At 36.0% G+C, this 27614-nt stretch overlaps 2 protein-coding genes across 5 annotated transcripts in view; one reads left to right on the top strand and one right to left on the bottom strand.

Annotated features, from left to right (window-relative positions):
- Positions 1-1624: 1624 nt before the first annotated feature.
- The window catches only part of CROT (carnitine O-octanoyltransferase), a 37448-nt gene continuing 11458 nt past the window's right edge, over positions 1625-27614 (bottom strand). For 2 of the 4 annotated variants that reach the window (XM_045564691.1, XM_045564690.1), the window contains exons 7-17: positions 25226-25334; positions 20247-20340; positions 20006-20131; positions 18513-18614; positions 14078-14344; positions 13718-13848; positions 5149-5272; positions 4202-4280; positions 4018-4111; positions 3779-3898; positions 1625-2525 (exon numbers count right to left, since the gene is read on the bottom strand). In XM_045564691.1, coding sequence (XP_045420647.1) covers positions 2405-2525; positions 3779-3898; positions 4018-4111; positions 4202-4280; positions 5149-5272; positions 13718-13848; positions 14078-14344; positions 18513-18614; positions 20006-20131; positions 20247-20340; positions 25226-25334 — 1367 coding nt within the window. In that variant the 3' untranslated portion in view covers positions 1625-2404. Of the gene's footprint in view, positions 2526-3778; positions 3899-4017; positions 4112-4201; positions 4281-5148; positions 5273-13717; positions 13849-14077; positions 14345-18512; positions 18615-20005; positions 20132-20246; positions 20341-25225; positions 25335-27614 lie in introns of those variants that run through there. The other 2 variants (XM_045564692.1, XM_045564693.1) reach the window with 2 other exon arrangements.
- On the top strand, positions 15718-16312 carry LOC123647326 (glycerol-3-phosphate dehydrogenase 1-like protein). Its single transcript, XM_045564694.1, has one exon. It carries the CDS (start codon positions 15736-15738, stop codon positions 16081-16083), a length of 348 nt encoding a protein of 115 aa, XP_045420650.1. The 5' UTR covers positions 15718-15735; the 3' UTR covers positions 16084-16312.

Here is a 27614-nt window from a genome sequence, read left to right as displayed (position 1 = left end):
TAAAAACCACAATGAGATATTACCTAACCCCAGTGAGAATGGCTTTTATCAAAGAGTTCCGAAACAACAGATGCTGGCATGGATGCAGACAGATAGGAACACTCACACACTGTTGGTGGTACTGCAAACTACTGTATCCTCTATGGAAAATAGTACGGAGATTAAGAACTAAAAGTAGACTTACCATTTGATCCAGCAATCCCACTACTGGGTATTTACCCAAAGGAAGAAAAGTCATTTTGTCAAAAAGACACTTGTACTTGAATATTTGTTGCAGCACAGTTCACAATCACAAAGATGTGGAATCAACCCAAATACACATCAATTCATGAGTAAATTAATAAAATGTGGTGTATGTATACCATGGAGTACTACTCAACCATAATAAAAATGAATTAATACCTTTTGCAACAATCTGGATGGAACCAGAGACCATTCTCCTAAGTGAAACATCTAAAGAATAGAAAAACAAACACCACATGTACTACTAAATTGGAACTAACTGATGAGCACTCATGTGCACAGATGAAAGTAAAACTCAACGGGAAATTGTGCAGGTGGGAGGAGGGGATTGGTGCGATCATACCTAACAGGTACAATGTACACTATCTGGCTGATGGGCATACTTATAACTTTGACTCAAGCAGCATATTGCTTTTGTACTGCTTGAGTCAACCATGTAATCAACATTTGTACCCTCATAATATTCTGAAATAGGAAAAACAAAAACAAACAAAATCAAACCAAATAATTTTAAGTGTCCTGGCTATCTAGTTTACAAAACTGTACTAGTAAGGAAAAAAGGTCCTTAGGTCAGATTTCATCTTCCTTTTCTACAGCAACTGTGAAGTATGCATCAAATGTCATAGAAGCCAACTCTGGATGTTTTCACAAAGAAACAGTACTGGTACTTGTCAGGATAGAGCCTGGCACAGTGTAAAAGAGCTTAAGTGTTAGTATAAACAATGATTAAAAAACTAGTCTTACCAAATTCACAACATATAAAAATGTTTTTAGAAAGACTTGTACAACCAGTACACTAAGTATAATCTTTATATTAAAATGTGCAGTAGATTGCTATAAAATGGTCCCAAATAAATTATGCTCTCTGTGCCCACTCTTTTACAAAGTGACTTTGTTCCTCTTATCAAGAGATGTAGCTTTTCCCCCACTCCTTGACTCTGGACTTTCCTTGACTCGTTTTAACCAATAGAATGCAGCAGAAGTAACATGTGACTTCAGAACCTAGGCCTCAAGTGACCTGCAGTTCCCACTTTGACTTAGAACATTCTTACTGTCAAGTAAGGAAGCCCAGACTTGAATGCTGAATAATCAGAGATCATGTGAGGAGCAAGAGTCCCAGCCACCAAGTCCCCAGACAGCAGATGACATCTTAGACTTTCTAGCCTCAGTCCTAGCACCCTGATTACAGTTATATAAACAAACTCAGGCAAGATCAGCAGAACTGTCTAGCTGGGCATAATCAACTGACAAAATCATGAGAAATAATAAATTCTTGTAAGACACTAAGTTTTGGGTGGTTATTACATACCAAAATATGATTAAGATCAGAAAGTACAAGCAAAGCAAACAGTATTCAAACAAAATGAGCTATATGGTTTGGGGCATTTTATTTTCTGAGTAGAAACTACAAAATTGAACAGCAAGAAGAAAAAACTCTAAAATCCTGAGAATCTGATTCAACATTAACTCTTTAAAAAATTACTATAATAATTTTAAATATAAGTGCTTTTATATTCACAAAACTAATTGCAATAGTATACTATAATGGGTTGTTAGAGTTGTTTTTGTATTCATTAGAGGGTGTCAATCTCCCTACAACCTAATTCTTCTGTCCAAGAGTATTATTTTAGATCACCATTAAATTGTAGTGGTCTTTCCCATCAAACATAATAGGCTTATATCCCTGTGGTAAATGTAGAAGGCATTGATTTCAGGGAAATTAGTATCCAATCATGTATTTCATACCCTTTGGCAACTAGAAAACGTTAAAGTGCTCAAATATGAACTCTACAATGATGTTCAGAGAGGATTTATAACCTATACAAGTACCAACAAAATACTTAAAAATTAGAGTAAGACTTGCATTATTAAAATTTGTTGGTTTGCATTGTTGAGGCTTAAACAGTGCATAGTTCTATATTCAATATATCTTAATTTGCATTGATGCTGCATCAGAGGAAGCTTAAAAATTTTTCTACATTCTATGGCAGAATCAATTTAGAGCGCATGATTCCACTAATTCCTATACTTAACAAGTTTCCTTTAACTTGTTAAAATGATGTTTACAAGTCAACATTCCTTCCCATCTCATATCACCAACCCACTCCCAGCACCCAGTTTAATGATATATTTTGGTAAGTGATTAATAAATGATTAGTCTCTAAAGATAAGCAGAGTTTGTCAGCTGTATCATATCATGGAAAGCACGAAAAGTCAGCTGAACTAGCTTTTCTGCATCAGTCTCCGGACATGATTTCCAGGCTGAACAGGCCACAACAAACCTGTGAAGCATAAATAATAAATGTTAAGATGACACAAACGGCTCTAAATAATGATGGTGAATAGAGCCAGAGCCTTTATTCCATCTCGTTGTTCATACATGAAATGTCAATTCTTGCTAGCATTATGTAACTATAACCTGACACAGTTGAAGGTAAAGCCTATTTATAGATAGGACCCCCTCATTTGCTAGATGGCTAGAGCCCGGGGACAAAAGGGAACAAAAAATTAACTAGATCCTAAGAATGCTCTGGAGCAAGGTCTATTATGTTCAAAACAGAATGAAACAAAAACCTCCTTCCTAAAGTGCCACTGGAGTTGGAATATGAATTCATGCTACTGTTTGCAGTGAAATTTGAACTATTTTTAAAGAAAAGTATAGCACTTAAAAAAAAAAAAATATGGAAAAGAGGTGAGAAAAGCTTTTTCTAGAAGAGTCAACGAAAGAAACTCTTGGGACCAAGTCATGCCATCTCCTTCTAGAGCCCCTGATGAAGAAATCCCAGATCTGGCAAGTGAAAAAAGTGGCCCCAGGAAGCTGAAGGAAATGGGCGAGAAGCCTGGCTTCTGGTGGGCTCAGAGCAGAAACTGGGCTACTAACTTTCTTAGAACTAGTCTTCCTCTTTCCAGACCCTCACAAGTTCCTACAGCAAAACATGAATTAGGCTCAAAATTGAAATGTGCAATATAATGTTTCTGGACAACCATGCAATTTTCACATCACGAAAAAAAGACAGTAAGTTATATCTTCCACATGCGCTTTAGATTAAGCAGAATAAAATAAAAACATGTGCTGGCCCAGTATATAATGATGAATTGGTAAAACACTCTCTCCTTTTTAATATAAATGGATTTCCCCAGTCTCTTTTCTTTGTCTCAATAGTATTGTCTATGACTATATGAACCACTATATATTTAAAAATTTTATCTGAAATTAAACTATAAAATACCTTGTATAGACTAATATGTTAAAGAGTATACTAATTTTGAGGATTATGATATATGATCAGTGAGTCATCCTGATACAGTGTTGTGCACAAAAACATCTAGGGACTGATTTGCCATGTGTCTCAAAAGCAGGACAGAGAAACATAAATACACATTAAGTGCCTCAGTGGTAAAAAATAATTACTTATGTAGCAAGTGACAGATGAAACATAATCAGAATCATAATGTAGGAAGGCATTTAAATAACAAAACTTTGATACCTTTCTTACTCTATAGCACAGTAAGGAATAAAAAAGAGAAGCCTCACCTGTCATCTCTGATGTGGTAGAAAAATCCATATCCATTGTGTACCATGGGAACCACCACTCCTTGGACTCGTAAATAACCAACCAGACTTGTTGAGAGAACAAAATTTCCACCTCCTCCACTGTGTAGCACAATAAAAGGATATTTTATAGGCCTACAAATGCTTATATTATTTCTGAAAAGCTTTTAACATTCAGAAAAAAGAAAGTAGTGAAGTTCCAAAACACTACACTATATTACCTTTTGGAAAAAAGCGGGTCTGTAAAGAGTTCTGGAACAGGGAGACCTTCCTCTTTTGCTATGAGTAAGAGACCTAAAAGGTGACGGTCAAATCCTGCAATGAAACCCCAAATATGAAATTAGAAAAAAAGTTTTCAACATGAGAGATGTTTTTTTCAAGTTAGAATAATTTTAACATAAGTACCTTTTCCAGCTGAACAATCTGTCATCAATTTATTATGCTTTGTAAAAGCTTGTAACATCTTTTGCCGCCGTTCACGAAGCTGTAAAAATCAAGAAACACTTTAATAATAAAATGTACAAAACTCATCTGAAAAAAAAAAAACAAACCTGAGCTCATTGTAATTAGGATTTGGGTAATTTGGGAAAGAAAAGATGATTTCTAGGAAGAACTGTGACCCACACTTCTATGTCTCTTTTCCTTAATTCTTCTATCGCCTTTTCTTCCCTACATACCTGCTTCTTGATTATTTCTTTCCTGGAACAGGAAAATAGGGACTCGTTGACAGTACTCAAGTGTCATTAAGTGTCAAGACAAAAGCAACTGGGATTTGAAAACCAAGCATATCTCCAAAAATGACAATGAAACAGTTCTATGAAATTAAAATGTTAACATATACAAAACCATGTCTATCAAAACTAAAGAAACAAATGTAATACTAAAATAGCAGTGGGAATGAAATACGCTGTTGTCTAAACTCTTCAAAATAGGGATATAAAACAAAAACATACCACTGTTCTGGTTCTAGTATATGAAATAAGAATCTGATTTCAGAAACATTTAACCACATCAAGGAAAGCTTCCTTTTAAAGGCACTTTGGGTGTTCTGCACTTTACTGGTGTTGCTCTACAGGTAGATCAGAAGTACTGGGATATCCAAAGTACTGAAGACACTTTGCCTAGAAAATGACACAAATGGGCTTCTTTTTAGGTCTTCCCTGTTATCTTAGCCTTTCCAAGTACATAATTCTCTGGCAGATGAACAAATGCTTTGAAAACTTCAGAAAAGACATCTTAAAGTATTTTAATGATTCAGGGGAACTGAAGCAAAGAGGTTAGTTATTCAAGGGCCAAGGTTCCTTTAGAACACTTAAACGAATCCCTTGACTTTTTTCTTTTCCAATACTCACGCTAGTAGAAGGATCCTGCATGGACTGACACCACCTGACTGCTTCTAGTGTGCATGATCGCATGGTCTCTGTACGGCCATGATAAAAATACCTTGTCATAGCTGTTTCATAGCAACAACCAGGGCTACGAGAAAAAATTAAGAGTGTATCATAAGAAAGAAAATGTCCTATGTCATTACAAATACAACTTCCTGATAAAGCTAGCTTTGTTCAGAGACTAAGGCTTATAATATATAGACTAGAGTTGAGATTTTCAATAAAAAAGGCTGATTTCAGTAGCAAAGAGCAAAAAATACTGATAATATGGGCTGTTTCAAAAGCTTGGCTGGTGCCAGGTATATACACTGCAGTCTGTGGTGGGAAGCCTCTAATATGGCCCCCCAGTGAGCCCTGCCTCCTGCTATTTATGCTCTGGTGGAACCCCTCATTTCGAGTGCAGGCTGGACCTAGTGATTTGCTTCTAATGGAGAGCATACAGCACAAGTGATGGGAGGTCACATCTGAAATTAGGTTACAAAGAGAGCTCTCTCTTGCTCTCTCACCTCCTCTGAGGAAAGCCAGCTACCATACTGGAGGCTGCCCTATGGAGAAGCCCAGGTGGCAAAAAACTGATAGAGGCCCTCTGGACACCAGATAGGGAGGAACTAAATCCTGCTTATAACCATGTGAGTGGGCTTGGGAGCAGCTCCACCCTCAGGAGAGCCTTTGGATGCAAACACAGCCCTGGCTGACACTCTGACTACAACCTCATGAAAAACCTTAAGTCTGAGGTACCCTGCTAAGCTGCACCTGATTTACTGATCCACAGAACATGTGACATAAATGTTTGTGTTTTAAGCTACTAAGTTTTGGGGTAATTTGTTCCACAGCAATAGATAATACAGAGTCCTTGGCCTTTAAGTTCCTTTATAGAGAACATGAATGACTAGAATTAAGTAGAAGCATTATTTAAGAAGTTCCCCAGAGGGATATCTGTCTTCCCAGGCTAGAAAATGATATAACAACTTGAGATGTAAAACACTCTTCCTTTCCTGGTGGTTAGAATTTAAAGTAAAGAGATCAAATGGCGTGAGAGTAAAAGGTCTGAATGCGGGCACCAGGAGGACTCAGCAGTTACCGAGCCTCTTCTATTCAGTGTTGCTGTCACTCTGGGGTGAAAAAGTATCTTTTCAAAGCCTGAAGGAGAAAACGCAAGTAACATTTTTAAATGGCACTAAAATAACATTCTTTCAAAAAAAATTAAAAATAAAAACGAGCAATAAGGTATCACCACTCTGTAACCTTTAATGAAATAATAGATCTTGGCGATAACCCTCAATAACTACTAAAACACTAGGTAAAAAAATTCTGGGGAGAAACTTTATAATGGATGCTGGCTGAGGAGTGAGCCCACTCTCAATCCTAAAGAGATGAAATAGAAAGCAAACAGCATTAACTATATGATTTATTGTTGTAAAAAATAACAAAAATAAGAATTGATCCTTACCAAGTCTTTACCTCTACCAATTTGCAGGAAATACAGGAGGCTGAACAACGTGTTAAATATGGTATACAATCAGGAAAATTTAGAAAACTCTACAGGATAAATGACCCAGTTTCTTCATCAAATAAAATGCAATAAGAAAAAGGGAGGGAAAAGATTCTTAAAGTTAAAAAAGACTTAGGAGACATATCCATCAAATGCAACGTGTGAAACTTATTTGGAACCTAATCTAAACATATCTCCTGTCTAAAAAAAAAAATTATGTGAAATTTGCAATGCCTGCTAGCTGTGATGAGCTAGCTAGTAGCAAGCCATTCCAGTTAGAAACGAGAAAAACTGGATTAAAAAACTATCTATTTGAAAGCTTTGCAGAATTGTCAAGGCATTCAGGATGTAAGGGCCAAGATCCAGTGAGAAGAGCAACTCTTTGAAGTGAGGCACCTCATTTAATGCAGCTTTTCCTCCCTCAGGGAATCTGACGTTTGGTAATATCTGTAAGCAAAAAGGCTGAGAAACCGAACAGAAAATTACTGCCAAGAGGCAAAGACATTGAACAGGGCTTTCGGTAATTTCATGAGGCTGTTGAAAGAAAGTTAGAGTTTAGGGCTAACACGGCAACCAGGATGCGAGAGGCCAGGATCTCAGATAAAGAAGGAAGCCCAGAGATGTGAGCCTGACAGCCTGAGCTGCTCTTCCCTCAGGCACTTGCTGACTGGTAAATGGAGCAGGATGAGAGGGGGAGAGACCAAGGTTGCTTACAGGCTCAGAAGATAACTGAAGCAATCAGTTGTTTCATGGTTTTTGTTTTTTTTTGTTTTTTTTTTTGAGACAGAGGTAATAAATACTTCAAAGACTATTCAGTGGAACAAATGGAAAAGCTAGATCCACAACTAGGTTTGATTCCAGTGGACTTAATATTTCAAAAAGAACCCATTGCCTTTTGTCAACTATGCCAAACCTATCAACTCTCTTGTGATAGCTTCACTTGTTTTGTGCACTTCTTAATGAAAAGAAATTTCCAGGTGAGCATTAGGAGTTATTCTCTAAGGGTTTTCCAACATGTAGAACAAAATCACCTGAGGTACTTGTTAAAATGCAGATTCCCAAGGTCCAACCCAGAACCTCCTCCAGCCTCTTATGCCACAATTCTGAAGCTAGTACTGGTTAAATTTAAGTACAACTCTGTTGCCCAGGCTAGAGTGCCGTGGCGTCAGCCTAGCTCACAGCAACCTCAAACTCCTGGGCTCGAGCAATCCTCCTGCCTCAGCCTCCCGAGTAGCTGGGACTACAGGCATGCGCCACCATGCCAGGCTAATTTTTTCTATATATATATATATATGTTTTTAGTTGTCCGTATAATTTCTTTTCGATTTTTAGTAGAGACGGGGTCTTGCTCTTGCTCAGACTGGTCTCGAACTCCTAAGCTCAAACAATCTGCCCGCCTTGGTCTCCCAGAGTGCTAGGATTACAGGCGTGAGCCACTGCCGGCCCTGTTTCATAGTTTTAAGAAGATAAAAATTAAGAGTTACAGTAGAGGGGCCCTGTTAAACACCCTAGGACTTTACGACAAATAGAAATAGATCAGACTAAAAGACTCTAAAATTCAGCCTAGAACCAATACAATCCCTGACTGGATTAAGATGAAATAAAATAAAATACTCTAACTGCCCACCATAAGATAATCTTCTTGGCACTAGTGATATTTAGACTAAATTTTTTTGTTGGGAGACTGTCCTGAACACTGTAAGATGGTTATCAACATCCCTGGTCTCCACCCGCTCAATGCCAATAGCACCTTCTCCCCAAGTTGTGACAACAAAACATGTCTCCAGACACTGCCAAATCTCAACTGGGGGCAACTGTGCCCTTTAAAAGACAATGAATGCACTAATACTGTAGTTATTAACCATATATATTAGCATATGAAATGTAGCTAGTCCAATTTGAGGTGTACTATAAGCATAAAATGGACACTGGATTTTGAAGACTTATTGCAAAAAAGGGAAAATATCTCATTAATTTTTATAGTGTTTATAAATTGAAGTAATATTTTGATATGCTGGTGCTACTATCTGAACATGTCATATGTTGGAAACTTAATCCCTAAATTAATGTTGATGGCATTTGGACATGGGGCCTTTGGAGAGTAATTAGGTTTAGACAAGGTCATCAGGGTATGACCCCCATGATGGGAGTGGTAGCTTTATAAAAAGATGAAGAGAGATCTGAGCTGGAATGCTTTTGCCCTCTCACCATGTGATGTCTCCTGCCATGTTATGAAGCAGCAAGAAGGCCCTCATGAGAAGCCAAGCAGATGCTAATGCCGTGCTCTTAGACTTTCCAGCCTCCAGAACTGTAAGAAATAAATTTCTTTTCTTTGTAAATTACCCAGTCTGAGGCACTCAGTTATGGCAGCAGAAAATGAACTAAAACAATTGCATTAAATATATTATTAAAATTAATTTCACTACTTCTTTAAAAAAAGACTAACAGATTGTAGGGATTATTACTTGGCCTAATTTCAATACTATTGTGTCTCAAGGAGTAGGAAGGCCTGAGTAGAGGGTGAGAGACTGAGGAACGGCTGGTTGGTGGTGCTGTCAGAACACCACATTTGTCAATTTAGTTTGCTACCTTCTATGGGCATTGACAGAATTGAAGGGAGAAATATAGCTTCAAAAATAGTTGGAAACTTCAACATCCAACTTTCAATAATGGTAGAATAATCTCTACAGAAGATTAATAATTAAATAAGGAACTTGAACAAAGCAATAAATAATTAGACCCAACAAACATAGAACATGCCACCCAACTACTATAGAATACAAATTCTTCTCAAGTGAAAATGAAACATTCTTCAGGATAGATTATATATTAGGCCTCAAAACAGGTCAATAAATTTTACAAAGATTGAAATCATACAAAGTATCTTCTTCAGTGAAAATGGAATGAAGCTAGAAATCAATCAATAAAAGAAAAACTGGAAAATTCACAAATATGTAGAAATTAAATAACACACTCTTAAACAACCAATTGGTCAACTAAGAAATCACAAGTGACACTAGAAAATTCCCTGAGATGAACAAAAATAAAAATACAACATACCCAAATGTATGAGATGCAGCAAAAGTAGTATTCAGAAGAAAATTTATAGCTTTAAATGCTTACATGAAAAAAAGAAGAAAGATCTCAATCAATAAGCTAAGTGACCACATTAAGGAACTAGAAAAAAGAAATTCAAACTAAATCAAAAGCTAACAGAAGGAAGAAAATGATGAAGATTGGAGTGGGGATAAACAAAATAGAGAGTAGAAAAATTGAGAAAAAAATCAATGAAATAAGTTGTTTTTTTTAAATTATCAACAAAATTGGCAAATATTTAGCTACACTAAGGAAAAAAAGAGAAGACTCTAATTACTAAAATCAGTTATGAATAAGAAGACAGTAATACTGACTTTACAGAAATAAAAAGGATTATAAAAGAATGCTGTAAAAAACTGTATGCCAATAAATTATACAACCTAAATGAAAGGGATATATTTTGAGACACAAACTACCAAATCTGACTCAAGGAAAAAAAAAATAGAAAATATCAACGATGGAAAAGTTGGTTTTTTGAAAAGGTAAACAAAATTTACAAACCTTTAGCTGGAATAAGAAAAAAGCAAAATGCCTAAGTAAGCAAAATAAATAAGTGACAGAAAGATGACATTACAACTAATACCACAGAAATACAAAGGATAATCAGAGACTATTAAAGCTATATGCCAACAAAATGGAAAACCTAGAAGAAATGGATAAATTCCTAGACACATACAACCTACTAAGATTGAACCATAAAGAAACAGAAAACCTGAACAAACCAATAACAAGTAATGAAATCAAAGCAATAAAATGGCTCTTATCAAAAAAAAGCTTAAGACCTGATGCTTTCACTGCTGAATTCTACCAAACATTTAAAGAACTAATACCAATTCTACTCAAAATATTCTAAAAAATCGAAGAGGCGGGAATACTTCCAAACTCATTCTATGAGGCCAGCATTATCCTGATTCCAAAAACAGATGGGGACACAACAAAAAAGTAAACTACAGGCCAGTATCTTTGACAAACATAGATGCAAAAATCCTCAACAAAATACTAACAAACTTAATTAAATAACATATTAAAAAGATCAATCACTATGATCAAGTTGGATTCATCCCGGTGATGCAAAGATGGTTCAACATATACAAATCAATAAGCTTAATTTATCATATCAACAGAATGAAGGACAAAAACCATATGATCACTTCAACAGATTATGGAAAAAAACCATGTGATAAAATTCATCATCCTTCATGATGAAATATATCAATAAACTAGGTAAAGAAGGAATTATACCTCCAAACATCAATGGCCATATAAGACAAACCCAAAGCTAACATCATACTGAATATGGAAAAGTTGAAAGCCTTTCCTTTCAGATCTGGATCAAGCCAAAGCAGCCCACTTTTAGCACTTTTATGCAACAAAGCACTGGAAGTCCTAGCCAAAGCAATTAGGCAAGAGAAAGAAATAAAGAGGATCCAAATTGGAAAGGAAGAAGTGAAATTGTCCTTGTTTGCAAATAACGTGACCTTATATTTTAAAAAGCCTAAAGACGCCACCAAAAACTGTTAGAAGTGATAAATGAATTCAGTAAAGTTTCAGGATACAAAATCAACATGCAAAAATCAGCAGCATTTCTACATGCCAACATCAAACTAGCTGAAAAAGAAAACAAAAAAGGCAATTCCATTTACAATAGCTACAAGTAAAATAGACTACCTAGGAATTAATTTAACCTAAGTAGTAAAAGATCTATCTATACAAGGAAAACTATAAAACACTGATAAAAGAAATTGAAGAGAATACAAAAAAAAAATGGAATGATATCCCATGGTCATTGACTAGAAGAATTACTATTGTTAAAATGTCCATACTACCCAAAGCAATCTATAGATTCACATAATCCCCATCAAAACACCAATGATATTCTTCACAGAAATACAAAAAAACAATCCAAAAACTCACATGAAACCATAAAAGACCCAGAATAGCCAAAAGAAATCCTGAAGCAAAAAGAACAAAACTGGAGGCATCACATTACCGGAGTTCAAAATATATATATACAAAGCTATAGTAACCAGAACAGCATGGTACTGGCATAAAAACAGGCATATAGACTGATGGAACAGAATAGAAAGCTCAGAGATAAATACACATATTTACAGCCAACTCCTTTCAGACAAAGGCATGAAGAATATACACTGGGGAAACAAGAGTCTCTTAAATAACTGATGCTGGGAAAACTGGATGTCCATATGCAAAAGAACAAACGTAGATCCTTATCTCTCACCATACACAAAAATCAAATCAAAATGGATTAAGACTTAAATATAAGACCTGAAACTATGAAACTAATAGAAGGAAAACACTGGGGAAATGCTTCAGGACATTGGTCTGGGCAAGGAGTTTTTGGGTGACATCAAAAGCATAGGCAACAAAAGCAAAAATAGACAAATGGGATTATATCAAGTTCAAAAGCTTCTGCATAGCAAAAGAAACAATCAACAGAGTGAAGGGACAACTACAGAATGGAAGACAATATTTGCAAACTATCCATCTGACAAGGGATTAGTAATAAGAGTATGTAAGGAACTCAAACAATCCAATAGCAAAAGACAACAACCCAATTTAAAAAATGGGCAAATGATCTGAGTAGATATTTTTCAAAAGAAGACACACAAATAGCCAACAGATAAATGAATAAATGCTCAACATCACTAATGATCAGGGAAATGCACATCAAAACTACAATGACATATCATCTCACTCCAGTTAAAATGGCTATTACCAAAAACAAATGTTGACAAGGATGCAGAGGAAAGGGAACTCTCATACACTGTTGGTGGGAATATAAATTCGTATAGCCATTATGGAAAACAGTATGGTGTTTCCTTCAGAAACCAGCAATAGAAATACCATATGATTCTGCAATCCCACTGCTTAGTACATATTCAAAAGAAAGGAAATCAGTATGTCAAAGAGATACCTGCACTCACATGTTTATTGTAGCACTATTCACAATAGCCCAGATATAGAACGAACCTAAGTGTCCATAAATGGATGAATGGATAAATGCGTTATTCAGCCATAAAAAAAAAAAGAACGAAATCCTGTCATTTGCAGCAACATGGATGAGCCTGGAGGACATTATATTAAGTAAAATAAGCCAGGCACATAAAGACAAATATCTCATGTTCTCACTTACATGTGGGAGTTAAAAAAATTGATCTCATCGAGGAGGTGAAAGGTAGAATGGGGGCTACCAGAGGTTGGCAAGGGTAGGGGTGAGGGGAGAATGAATAGAGATTGGTTAATGGGTATAATACTACAGTTAGGTAGAAGGAATAAGTTCTAGTGTTTGATAGCACAGTAGGGTGACTATAGTTAACAATTTATTATATCTTTCAAAACAGCTAGATTTGGAACATTCCCTACATAAAGAAATGTTAAATGATTGCAGTAGTTGATATCCCAATCACCTTGATTTGAACATTACACATTGTATGTATGCATTAAAAATATCATATGTACCCCATAAATATGTACAATTATTATTTATATATCAATTTAGGAAAAAAACAAGATTGAAGGGCTTTCATTTCTGCTTAGGATGTATTAGAAAGTCACAACATAATGTCTCTCCTATCCTAAAAATGAGTAAAGGCTAGATAATCTACAAAATCATAACTTTTCATGAACTCATAGCAAACCTGAGGTTGCAAGAAAACCAAGTGATTTGAATGCCAAAGAATGACAAAGCATCTCATAGAAGAGAACAGGCATTTCGTAAGTATCAAGTGAATACTGTGATAAGGTATCAAGAAAAAACTGTGAAACTGTCACAGATCAAAACTCCAATATACTTTTGATAGAAGTACAAAGTAGGACACACTGCAGTTGGAAAAGAAGTAACCAAAAACACTGAGGAGTTAGGATCGAATAGCTATCGACCCTTGGACTTCAAGATTCTGAAAACAGAAAATGAATGGTCCTTACCGTCCATGAAGTCTGTAATAGGCCAGCTGAAGTGCAAGTTGAATAAACGTATCAGGGTGAAGCTGCTGCTTCTTGGTAAGCTTTTTGCCAAAAGATGTAAAAGGATATGCCACAATTTGTACATCAGATGCCTAACAAAGAGAATTAAATGGGAATAGTGAAAAATCAACTAAAAAGGATACACCAAACAGAACCAAATTATTATCTGCATCAAAGTAACCATCAAACATAAAGAATTAAAGGCACTAAAGCTATAATTTTAAAATGTTTTATGCTGACACGTTTGAATGACGGACAAATTTTAATGAATTTTGTTAAAAGAGAAAGCATTATTATTTAAGAGAAAAGTGAAAAACCTACCTCTTTGAGATACCGGGCTTTAGCTTGGTTGATGTCATTTAATACTTTCTCATCTACAGTGAAAACAAGCTCCTCTGGAAGTGGTATGTCCCGTACTTTATCTGAACCCTGAAAACAGGAAAGACTTAAAAATATTTTATCTATAAAAATCTTAGGGGAAAAAAGATGAAGTATTTGTTCTACCTTCCATCTTCCTTCATTCTCCAAAATGTTCTCCTCCACATAATAGCTGACATTCACCAAAACCATTGCATCAAAAGGAGCATGCTAAAACGAAAATACACAAGATTTTGAAGACTTTATGTCAACTTAAAACCTGATCCAGTATTTTATTTTCACTTTGCTTCCACTCTTAAGAGATAATACAATACCTCCTACTGATAAAGATATAGGATACCCTACAGTATATAGTGCAACTGCTGTGTTTTATATTTTGAAAAAAGAACAAATGTTTAAAGTTGGAAGCATCTAATTGAGGCTCTTGGGGTCATTGTGGGTAAAGTAAACATGAACAATCTAGAGAAATTGCTATTTTTACTAGAAGTCAAACCAAGTGTATGTATGCAATGCTAGGGTGTTCAGGAATTTGAAGAACAGCGTGGAAAAGCAGACGGGGACGGGAGACCATCTGAAGGCATTTAGGATGGGCACAAACTTCTTTAGATAAAGACATAGGCTACTAGGGAACGGTTAGAAGGTATAACTATTTTGTGTGTATATCTCCACAAGAGTGTCCAGATATGGCATAAATAATTCTCACTGTTTAAGAAATGCGAGAAAGATGGGCTAATATTACAGGGGTGTTACAGATTTGACAGTTATATTTGGAGAAAGGAATTGCAGTTAGTGGATTTTCCCATTATTTATTTTGGAGGACAACATTTTTGCCTTTATTTTCCCCATGTTCCTTTGACAACAATTATATCAGCTGGTTCCTTCTCTTACAGCTACTACTTTACATTACACATAGTTATCATTCATGAACTGAGTGTATTGCTACTGCAAGTCTTGGAGGGAAAGAAGGAAAGGCTGGAGATATGGGCCCAATTTCAGAGTAACTTGGTATCTTAAATGTAACCCTAACACTATAGCACTGCTGCCCTAAATCATGGCCCAATGAAGCCAAAAGCACAGTTTATTGTTACCAACTATGTAGCAGCTACATCATCAGGGAAGGCTCTTGAGAAAGGTCGGTATAAGATGCCCAAGCAGTTCATCCGCCAGCAACAGCACACATAACAAGACTCAAAGGTCACTACAAATCCATTTTCTAACCACATCTCATAACTATGTAGTAATTTTACAAAGAATTTTCAAATATTATCACATATATTTATTTAAGACAACAGTATCAGCTTCTAACTATTCTACTGGAACCAGTAAGAAATAGCAAGAATGAAGGATATAAGTCTCTGACTTATAATTCTATCCACCTATCCCCTGATAGAAAGCCAATAATTTCTTTAAAAAGTTAGGAAATCTGAAAAACTCCAATGCTTTCCTCATGCTTTCTTTGTTCAAATAATTTTTACCTTTCATTTTTTTTCACTAATAAGGAGGCAATATGTGTAACATAGTGTTTAAGAATGTAGGGTTTGGTTCTGAATCCAAACCCCACCACTTCCTAGCTGTGCAATGGTAAAAAAATTCATTTGCAAATGATTGCTTTTGCCAGGATCTTCTGCAAAGGCCAGGTGTCCACAGCCACCTTCCTAGAGAGCTGCGGGGTGGCCGACCTGATCACCACCTGCTACAGAGGGCAGAACGGCAGGGTGCTCGAGGCATTTGCCAGAATTGCGAAGACCACTGAAGAACTAGAGAAGGACATGCTGAACCGGCAGAAGCTCCACGGACCTCAGACTTCCACTGAAGTGTACCGCATCCTCAAGCAGAAGGGACTGGTGAACAAGTTTCTATTCTTCACTGTAGTATATCAGATCTGCTATGAAGGCAGACCCATTCAAGAGACGTTGTCTTGTCTCCAGAGTTATCCAGAGCATATATAAAGTGAATCATGCAGTGTGTTGGGAAAAATTCTGCCTTTCTGCTCAATCTTTTGGATTCATATGGAAACCAGGACCTGGCAACACGATGTTTGCTTGACTGTAATCCCATCATGGATATGTATAAATTTTTACAGGTTCCTTTTTTAATTATGAGAGGCAGTTCATTGGCTAAGATGTACTGGGCAACAACTAAACACATGTGAATGTGGCAGTGTGTGTTTATTTCTCATTCTATGGATGTTTCTATGAAACAAAATTAAATGTCCTTTTTAAAAACTGCTTTTGAGATCTCCCCACTATAGTAGTTTATAAGATTAGAACTATCTCAGCTAAATTTGTTAGATATAATTCATATGTATATGAATGGGGCAATTTTTTTTCGTTCTTTTGATGTTGAAATTTAACCAGCAATAACATAGTAGGTAGAATGTGTTCAAAGATCAACAGATTTAACTTTTAAACACTATCTCAAAGCCAGCATAATTAACTACTTTATGGGTTGATCTTTTATTAACAATTAGATATTATAAATTAGATAATCCACTTATATATTTTCCTTTCACTGCAGTTTTCTGCATTTTTAGCCTTTTTTCTCTTCATTAGCTGCCAGAATGTGTTTCTATAAACGCTCAGCAGCGGCAGAAGACAGACAGCTCATCTGGGATTTTCCTGCTATGACTGGTACATTCTTCTGATTAACAACAGACACTTGTATGAGGCTTTTGGTTAGTGAGTACTTTTTTGCACACATTTCTCTTAAGCCTCACAGATCCTCTGAGAGGGACTACTATTATATCCTATTGTGAGATGCAGTCGCTCTGCCTGGTCACCTGGTGAGCAGGGACAGAGCAAGGAGTCAAGTGTAGCCCCAAGGTACAAGAAGTCACTAGGCTGATTTGACCTCCAGCTAACTGGCGGCGGCAAACACTGTGTACAGCCTTTCCTGAGGCCACAGGAGGGCTTCCTGCAGCTGTGATATGGCCACTGCACTCCAACCTAGGTCAAAGTGCAAGCCTCTGTCTCTAAAAAAATTTTTAAATTAAAAAAAAAAAAAAAAAGAAGAGTGTCTGCAGCTGACAGGTCAAAGAGAAATTGAGGGAAGAAGACAGGAGGCAGTTAAGTACCTTATAAAGGATAGTTTACATGGAATAGGAGAGATATAAATTAAACTGAGGAAGGTCAAAGAGAATCAAATAAAGAGCTGGAAAGAAGAAAACTAGAAAATTAACAAATACTTAGTCAACAGTAGACTCGAAGAGTAAAGAACACAAATCTTCAAAATGACTCATGGTAACCTTTCACTGTAGTTCTGGTGAGCTACTATAATAGACATTTAGTTTTAGCACCTGCTCATCAACCAATCCAACCTTCTGTAATAACAGCTACTTTGTTGTTCTTTAGGCAACCACCACACCACTCTGTAGTGGTCTGAATGAGACTTAGTCTACCCACTAGGTTCCCAGATGGGCACATGATTCACATAGGCCAATCACAACCAAGCATTATTCCCAGGCCTTTTGCTGGAACCATTGGAAAAAGAAGCTGGCTATTTCCATGGCAGTCACTAAGCTATGAAGACATGAGACTGACTGTAGGTACAACAATCACATTGGGCAGTCTATCTGAAAGTGAAGCCAAACAGAGGAAAGTAATATCAAAAAATGGGGACAGAGAGATTGCCAATGAAAGCATTTGGACAATGGAAGTCAGCCTTACCCAAATTTAGCTGTAACCCTACGGCAACAAGTATCTCATTAAGTTTATGCCAGTTTTATTTAGGTTACTATCACCTAAAACTGAACATGATTAATGTAACTACTGAACTTTTGTTTTTAAAGTGTTCTTGGTTCATAGACCTCCTGAATGCCTGCCAGAAAGTTATAAGATGCAGCTAGTAAAGCTGACCATGGGAGGAAAACAGAAGAGAAACAAGAAAAGTTTTTTTTTATTTTTTATGAGGAAGGTCAAAAATGATAGTAGTTACCAGACATTTTAATAACCACAGTTCCAAAGAGCACATGACATTTTAAGAAAATAGTTACTAAATAAACCTTGAAATCTAGAAATATATCCATATACATTTCCCTGTGCACAGAACTTACATGTAATGCCATATAACATCTTTTAAAATAGGTATTCTCAGCAAGCAGTTAACAGTGGATTTTAAGAGCCTATACTATATAAATATTACAGGCAAATTCCATTTTGTAGATACAGTACACACCAAACTGTTGCCCTTACTACAGAAGAAAATAACATATTCTACCTTTACTGAGAATTCATAACTCAAGTTTTTTATTATAAGGCCATAAAACTAAATAAGTGTTTACTTATACTACACTACAGCACAGCATAACTATTTGTGGTTTATTGGCATTAAATTAAGCTAGAAGATTAAAAGGAAAAAAAAACTTGAATAGTTTACTTACATCACAACAGCTACCAAATACTCCATTAGAAAATGAAATCAAGTTATAGGATTTGTCACCCCAGCGTACTGTTGTATCTCCAATAAGGGCCATTGCAGTTATCTAAAATAAATTTAATTTTTCCAAATTAAAAGGATTTTTAACATTGGTTTGTAAAGTATTTACATCTTAAACACATATAGATCATATCACCTTTGTTCTTCAGGTGAACTGGATTTAATAAAATGATAATATAGTTATATTCAAGAGAGTAATTCTGGCCCTGATTTTAGCTGTTTCTCAAAATCTCAAGTTAAGAAAATCTTACTATTAATAGAAAAGAGAATACTGGTACAATATTCATGAATGTTTAGAAAACATACAAATGAAAGAACAAAACTTTTGTAACTTGGATAATATAAGAGATCTTGATAAGTACATTAAAGTCTAGTTAGGGGAGAAATATTTTAAGAATTCATATTCCACTAAACTTGTTTTTCAAACTATAGGTTTTGGCCCATTAGTGAGTCATAAAATTAATTAGTGCATCATAATCAATATTCTTTACCAAAAAATTAGAATAAAAATAGAATAGCAATATCAGAATGCATCACAGATAGTAAAAGTAATTACTGTTTTGTGAAACTTCTTTTATATATATGTGTATACATGCACGCACATGTGTGTATGTATAGTGGGCTGCAATCTATTTGTAACTACAGATTATGGTCAAAACAGTTTGAACAACACTGCATTACAACATGTTCTTCCTTAAGAAGTTTGGTGATTCTCTTCCCCCCCCCAAAAAAAATAAATAAAGTTGTTTTCTAGTTACAAGGCTTTTCAATCCTTGAAAAAAATTATCCTGGATAATTTTTTCATATTATTTAATATTGATGAATGCATTATAAAACAATTTAAGTGTTTCCAAAAGACCGTGAGACTTCTGTTAATATAATTACTACCTTTTTTTTGATTTCCCAGGAAAGGAAATATCACCCAGGGGTGGGGGGAGAACACAAAAATAAGGCTACATTTACCCTTAAATTCACTGAAGTCAGTGTGTTCGATAAGATCAAATGATATAATAAATTACTTACTAGGGTGATACAATTGGTAGGGCAGACCCTCCCAACTAAGGTATCAAGATACACTGGTGTGGGTTATACATAGATTCTCATGTCATCTTTGGCAAGAAAAGTTAATTGAACCCAGTGTTCTGTACAAATTTTCTATGTAGACCATCAATGAAAAGGTTGAGAAACTCTGACATGGGATACATAAAAAATGGTTATATTTCTTTAAACAAAGTAAAAAATATATCTAAACAATCCTAAACAATGTGGCAAGTATTTACAAAGCACTATCTATGTATAAGCTTCAATTTGGTACATGCATATTTCATAAGTTTTAGGATCCTGAATATAAAAAAAGAAAAAAATTTCATGTTCATTATACATAAGAGTCCTCCAGAAAAATTTACGAGAAAAAAACAGAACAAGATAGTTGAGTACCTGAGAATAATCTTCTGGTGTTACATGTGGACTGCCATCCTCTATGGAATATACCAGTAAGCTGCTCTGAATTTTTTCCAGTGAAATGAAGTTCTCTGGATCAAGACCAATCAGATGCTCTCGTGCCTAAAGGGCAAGAAGATAATGATTACATGTTATAATTTAAATACAATATATCCAGAAAAATCTCAAAAAGAGTTTGTTAGAGAAAAGATTCATTAAGAAAAGTATAAATCATAACCTTAGCCCACTGAGTTCGCTCCTCGCTAGTTAATGCTGCTATCCCAGGTCCAGCAGGTTCACTGTGGCACTTCTTGTGGATGTACGTCAACTGTCTTATGAAAGATTAAAGAAAGAGGATTCAAAGAATGCATAGGCAGATAGGAGCTACCTTGGACTTTAACAGGTTATAACATTGATCAGTATTTAAATGTTTTGATATATACCCAAAGAAACCAATTATGACCTCAACAGCAATAGAGTTCCTACATCACATCTTTTTTTAGAAAAGTGATTATGTGTTGTATTAACACAAAAAGTATACCGGACAATAACTTAAGTAAATAAATTTGAGTTTGTCTGATATTTATTTATACTTTGAAAATGTGCATGCACTTCCAGATTCCAAGTAAATACCCTTTACAATGGAGAACTTGAAAAATATCCCAGTAATCCATCTCACAAATATTACGTACATCATATCTAACTAAAAACTATGTGCATATATACTTAATGAGAGGACTTTTTGTATATCCAATTAATGTTTTACTCAAAAAACAGAAGTACCACATATTAAATGTTTTCACATGGGCCTTTTTTTTTTTTTTACCTCCAACCATTATATTTTAAAGACTCTATTAGCAGAGGATAAACTATTGCCTCCCATATTATTCTATGCTCCCAGTCTGATGAGTTTCATGACTCTTTAAACATACAGCAGCTAAATAGCAGGGTTCTTCCATAAAGAAATAAATTTTCATCAGTCAAAAATCCACAGAGCTTTAGTTTTAGCCCTACTTATTCATGGCACATGCTAAGAAATTACTTCAATTTAAAAGCTTCCAAAAATTCCTTGGAAAGCAAACTAAGATAGCTTAATAAATGGTCAAAAAACATCACTAGTAGCCATCCCTTATTTGTGGTTTCATCATTCAAACTTGGAAAAAACACAGCTATCGATTTGTATAATTTCACCCTATTTGTTAATTATATCTGTAACACTGATGAAGAAATTTCCTTGCTGCAAAATCAGCCCCTTTTATTTGCAAATTAATGGTGTCCTGTGGAGCAGATGAGGGTTTCTTCACCAATCTGCATCTGTGGTGGGAACAACTTGCCTTGCCTCTCTTCCTACTTACTTGTCTTTGCTAAGTACTGATTTTACTCCAGTTATAAAGCCTCTGCAGTTTTTGGCTACTTGGTGGGCATAGTAACTAGCACAAATTCTGAATTTCTAAATAAAATCTACCTCACTGTTTTTTTCCATATGCTACTTATTACTACCCTTTCCTTACCATCTCCAAGCACCAGTTTTGACTAGGAAACTTCTCCCTGCTCCCTGAAATGACCATTTTCATATTCATTTTACAAGGTGGTCATTGTTAGGGAGAAATTACAAGGGAAAATGTGTTAAACCTGAAATGACATTTTAAGTCTGACAGTAAAAGGTCACATAATGCCCAAATCTTCAGTAAGAGGAACAGATACGGTAATTAGCATAATCCTTCTTTTCCTTTAACTTGGCTATCTATGCACCTGTTTTTCGGCTATACATTCAAATTTTTTATATTTCAAAACACAAAGATTTGTATTAAAAATATCTGCATCACAGAATCGTACATCTTTTAAAATATTCTACACTTGATGTCTCCACACAATCTCGTTTCTGCCTTCATTACTTCCCACTCACTCTTTAATTTACTATAATCTGGTTTGTCCTCCAGTGATTATCTTGAAACTGCTTTTCTGAAAGTCACCAGTAACATCATATAAAAGAAACTTAGTAGCTTTATCTCAGTCTTATTTTCCTCATTATAGAATGTTTAACACCCAGGTATAAATCTTCTTAAAATTATCTTCTGCCTTGAAGATGCCAGTGCCTTTTTTGCACTGTTCCATTGTGGTCTCCCTACCTCACTGACTACTCAGTCTTTTTCATTGACTATTTGTCCTCCTTCCACTGCCAAATGTCTTTCCCCAAATTTCTTTGACTGGCCTCCCTGAATCCTCTTACAAGTTTCTCCCTTGCTAATCTCATCCACTTCTTTAATAGCTTTAATTATCATTTTTTTTCTTGCACCATTAACTTTATCCCAGGCTTTTGAGATCATATTAGGTTATTGAACACAGAATGTCTGACCTCCAATAAACAAGACATTTCCTACCCAGTAACCCAACACATATGGGATCTTGTCCCATTGACCTGACCTTTGACAAAATAATTCCAGTTATAAGACAGTATAATTCAAGGTTTCATTTAGTAGCCACTTTTCCTCATGCTCCAGCACATACACTGGATTACAATAAAACCATTCTCCTTAGACATAAGTTCATAGCTATAAGTTGACCGTTTAGCCAAAATTTTTCCCAAGGGGCTTTTAGATGGAACAAAACTTTTCAAACACACACACACAGACAATACAGAGAATCCCCAACACAAAATGCCAAGACTATCAAACAAATGGGAATCCAAAGGGTTCAGATGCCACCCCAAAATGCCTTGCTACGGGGCTGGAAGGTTCAAGACCTGCCCTAAATGGTGGCTTAGTCTCCCCATTCCCTGGGAACTACAAATGAGCTCTAAATTCAAACCAGGTTCCCTAGTTCCACTCAACCTCACAATTTCACCGCTGAAATGGCACAGCTCCAAACAAACAAACAACCCACAGGAAGATGTAAAAACCTCCCAAATGGGTGAAATCAGGGTCTTGGGGTGCACCCCAGGGAATTTACCAAACAAACAAATGGCCATGGCGTGTGGACATTTCCCAAATCTGTTTCCTTTCCCACAACTCAGTTCAGGTTGATTGGGGCTGCATCCATTCCGGGAGAAAGAAATGAGACTTCCCTAGAGCTAAATAAGCCCCAGCAACTGCTGGAAGAATCCCTTTCTTTCTTACCCAGAAAGGCAACACTCCTGCCCAAGGCTTGATCCAGAGCTGCTCCCTGGGTGAGCAGGGTGCCAACAGGCCTACCCAAAGACACCAAATCTGTTACCGAAAGCTCAGCACTTGTCTTTGAGGCCACATCAGAAGACAGAGGACAAGTGGTTTGAGGAGAAGGAAAGAGGAGTTTATTAATTTGCCAGCAAATGAGGAGGATGGAGACTCTTGTCTGAAATGCCATAGTCCTTAATTATTACCTTTGGGTAAGGGGCAATCAAATGTCTAACTTCACCCCATTTTCTCTCTAAATCTGTTACCAAAGTTCCAAATGCTTGTTGGGTACCTCTACCTCAATTTCTGCCAGAATTTCAAACTAAGTGTACTTTTAAAAATTATCTTCCCCCTTCTCACAGATTTTTTTTAAAAAGAGTCTTAGAAAAAACGAAAGTATAAATCATCACATCCCTGGATTAGGTAATGATTTATTAGATAGGACACCAAAAGCACATGTAACCAAAGAATAAAATTGATAAAACTATACTTTGTCAAAATAAAAACTTTTGTGCTTCAAAAGAGGCCATCAAGAAAGTGAAATGACAACCCCAGAATGGGTGATATAATTTGCAAATTACATATCTGATAAGGGACTTCTATCTAAAATATATAAAGAGCTCTTACAACACGATAATAAAAAGACAACTCAATTAAAAAATGGGTACAGTATTTGATTAGACATTTCTCCAAGGAAGATATATGCATATGGCCAAAAGGCACATAAGAAAATATTTAACATCATTATCAAATATAAACCACAATGAGATCTCACTTCACCCTTACTGGGGTGGCTATAATCAAAAAGGCAAACAATACGCGTTGGTGAAGATGTGGAGAAATTGGAACCATCATACACTGCTGATGGGAATGTAAAATTGTGCAGCTATTTTGGAAAATAAGTCTGGCAGTTTCTCAAATGGTTAAACACAGTTACCATATGAACCAGCAATTCCACTCCTAAAATATACCCGAGAGAAACAGAAACATATGTCCATACAAAAACATGTACACAATGTTCATGGCAGCACTATTCATAATAGACAAAAAGTGGAAACAACCCAAATGTCCATCAGCTGATGAATGGTTAAATAAAATGTGGTACATCCATACAACAGAATATTATTCAGCCATAAAAAGAAATAAAATACCCACACATGCTAAACCATGGCTGAACCTTGAAAAATTATGCTAAGTAAAAGAAGCCAGACACAAACGGCCACATGTTGTAAGATTCCATTTACATAAAATGTACAGAACAGGCAAATTTATAGAGACAAAAGTAGACTGGTGGTTGCCTAGGGCTGGTGGAGTAAGAATGTTTGGGAGATGTGTGAAGTGACTGCTAATGGTTAGGGAAGAGAATTGGGGAACAATGGGGAGTGACTGTTTATGGATACAGGGTCCTTATATTTTAGAGATATTATACATACTAAAATATTTACAGTGAAAGGATATTATGTATGAGATTTGCTTCAAAATATCCATGGAGGAGTGAGGGCACAAGACGTATAGTTGAAACAACACTGACTAAGAGTTAGTAACTGCTGAAGCCGGTAGTTGGTAACTGTTGAAGCTAGAGGATGGGTCCAGAGGGGCTCTTCATTATGTAATTCCTTGTACATTTTGAATTTTCCATAATACACTTTAAAAATATATATATTCAAAATAATAAATACCATATGTACCCATACATATAAGAATACATACTACATATGAAAAACATACATATATATTTTAAGCTGTATGTGCATGTAAATTCACTGCAAAAGATCTGGAAATGTGGAACACACCAAACTACTAACAATCCTGGGGAGGGCATGGAATTGGTAATAACTGTGATGTTTTCCTTTTCTCCTAGTAAAACATATTCAGATATATCTAGTAAAATTAAAAATTAATTTAAATTAAAAATAAAACACAAATATATTTTTTTAGATAAGCATGTATACAATTATTATTTTTCAGCTTATTGTCACCCTACAGAAAGGCAATCCTAAACATTTACATTTTAACTCAAGCAAAAGCTTAAGACCTAATAAGACTGAAAAAGTAGTGTGAAAACCTGAGAAGTTCTGGTGGGGTCATCAAACATCCTTCATGTATTACATCAAAGACAAAAACTCGGCCTCGACACAGTACTGCAATGTGATTTGGGCAACGCCCTTCTCTCTCTGGAAAAAGAAACAGAAAAAACAAGACTCAAATCTCCCAAAGATAAACAGGAGTAAAGCTGCATACATCCAACAGAAAAAAATAATCATTCCTCCAAAATTTTACCATATATTCATCAAATATATCACGAGACAAAAACTTAAACAAATGGAATTTCAGTTACTATGATATAAACACATACTTCTGAAACTTGTCCACTGTGAGACATCTAGAAATCCATGAGAGTTTCAAATATCTGTACACCCTGAGAATCATTTAAATCCCAAACTACTGTGGGGCTTTCTAGCTTTGACTGGGTGTGACACTTGAAGGAGACAAGAGGTGATTTTTTTTTTTCTTTTAAGATGGGAGATACTATATATAGATTGGAATGACCCAGTAAAGAGAAAAAACTGATCAGCAGCAAAGAGGATAAGGCAGAAGCAAGTTCCTTAACCAGGCAAGAGGAAATGGGATTCAAATCACACACAGAGTAGTCCTTAGAAGTCATAACAGTTCATTTAATTTTAAAAAGGGAAGGAAAAGTATATGAATGTGCAATGATATATATTGCAAGGGGATAGTAGGAAGGGCAAATATTTTAATAAGTATGTTTTCTATGGCTGCTATAACAAATTACCACTAACTTAGTGGCTTAAGACAACACAAATTTATTATCTTACTAGTCTGAGGGCCAGAAGTCTAAAATGTGTCTTACTGGGCTAAAATGAAGGTGTCAGCAGGGTTGTGTTACTCCTAGAGGCTCTAGGAGAGAATATGTTTCCTTCCTTTTTCCAGCTTTTCGAGGCTGCCCACATTCCTTGGCTTAGGAACCCATTCCTCCATCTTAAAAGCCATCAAGGGAACAAGACAACTTTCTCATGCTGCCATCTCTTTGGTTGTCTTTTGCCTCCCTCTTCCACTAACAAGAGCTATTGCAATTATATACTTTGGGCCCGTGGGAATAATCCAGCATAATGTCTCCATCTCAAGGTCAACTGATCAGCAAACTTAATTCCCCTTTACCATGTAGGGGGCCATTATTCTGACTACCACAGATAGGCTGGTAAATTTTGTCATGAAAAGATTGCTTATGTTTGTTGAAAATAAGAAAAGCGTTTGTTAGCTGAGAATAAGGAGGGAGAAAGGCATGAAGTAGTCTTCTCTGGAAGTAAAAGAATAAGCTAAGGGAACATAACAAAATAGTGCTGTGGGCCCACTTGAGATTTAACTGAGATCAGTCAGTGAGGTTTTGTGTTTTTTTCTGGCAAAGTAAATTGCTAGGATAGGTATCTTTGGTACGTAGAGGAAAGAGATTAAATTTTAAACAATGTTAAGGTTTTACCAGATTATTATTGGGGGGGGGGCAAAGATTTAAATGTGCGTGCAAAGGAATGAATCTAGTGAAGAACCACAGAAAGAAGTGAAGACTGGGGGTGGGGGAAGGAGGAATGCACCTGTGAAAAGTGATAGCATCACTGAACTGTAAATCGCCACGTGGCCAAAGAGGTAGCTGAGTTGGAGTACCAAGGATGTACAGTTTCCTAAAGCTAGAAATTGAAGGAAATAAGAGGCCATAAATCATCTACAATTAAAAGCTAAAGTTACCAAGAATGTGACTGAGTTGGTAATGGAAAGAGTGACAGTGAGACCAGTGCTATGGATGAAGGGGAATGATCAGCAGGAAAGTCACTGCAACAATGAGAAGTAGCAGTGATATAATTTGATGGTATTTCTCCCCCCACCCCGACTCCCATAAATAAAAGCTCAATTGTTAAGGAAGAAGGGAAAATGGAAAGGGCAAAGGGGAACAAGGAGGATACCAACACCTCCCACAAGCCCTGTAGTGCCATATAAAGGAAAAAGAAAATACCCCGTGAGATGGCTATGGGGCAACTAGCAAGCTTAAAGAATAATGAAGTTTCAGTAACAGTACCTTTCAGAGAAAAAGTTGAGAATATAATGGATTTTGCAGATCATGAGCTCCAGAAAGTACAGCAGAAGGGGTTGGGGAAGTGGTAAGAGTGTGTCAGAGCGGTGGGGAGCTTGGATTAAATGAGAATAGGCACAAATCCCTAACTCCGGATGTCAAGGGATGGTGTGAGAAGCCTGAACTTTTTGGGCAAAATGAGGTAAACAGGGATGAAAGGCATGACTGTTCATCTTGTTCATTCATATTTGGGCATTAAACTTTTTGCCATGAATAAACCAGTTTCTCTAATCCCTTCAATTCTTCCACTCACAACATCAAAGTAAATGTGTGTGGGCTTGAGAGCACTAAATATCTCAAGCATCTAAAG

This window comes from Lemur catta, chromosome 11, assembly GCF_020740605.2.
Source record: "Lemur catta isolate mLemCat1 chromosome 11, mLemCat1.pri, whole genome shotgun sequence".
Lineage (NCBI taxonomy): Eukaryota > Metazoa > Chordata > Mammalia > Primates > Lemuridae > Lemur > Lemur catta.
This window is presented reverse-complemented; position numbering and strand designations above follow the sequence as displayed.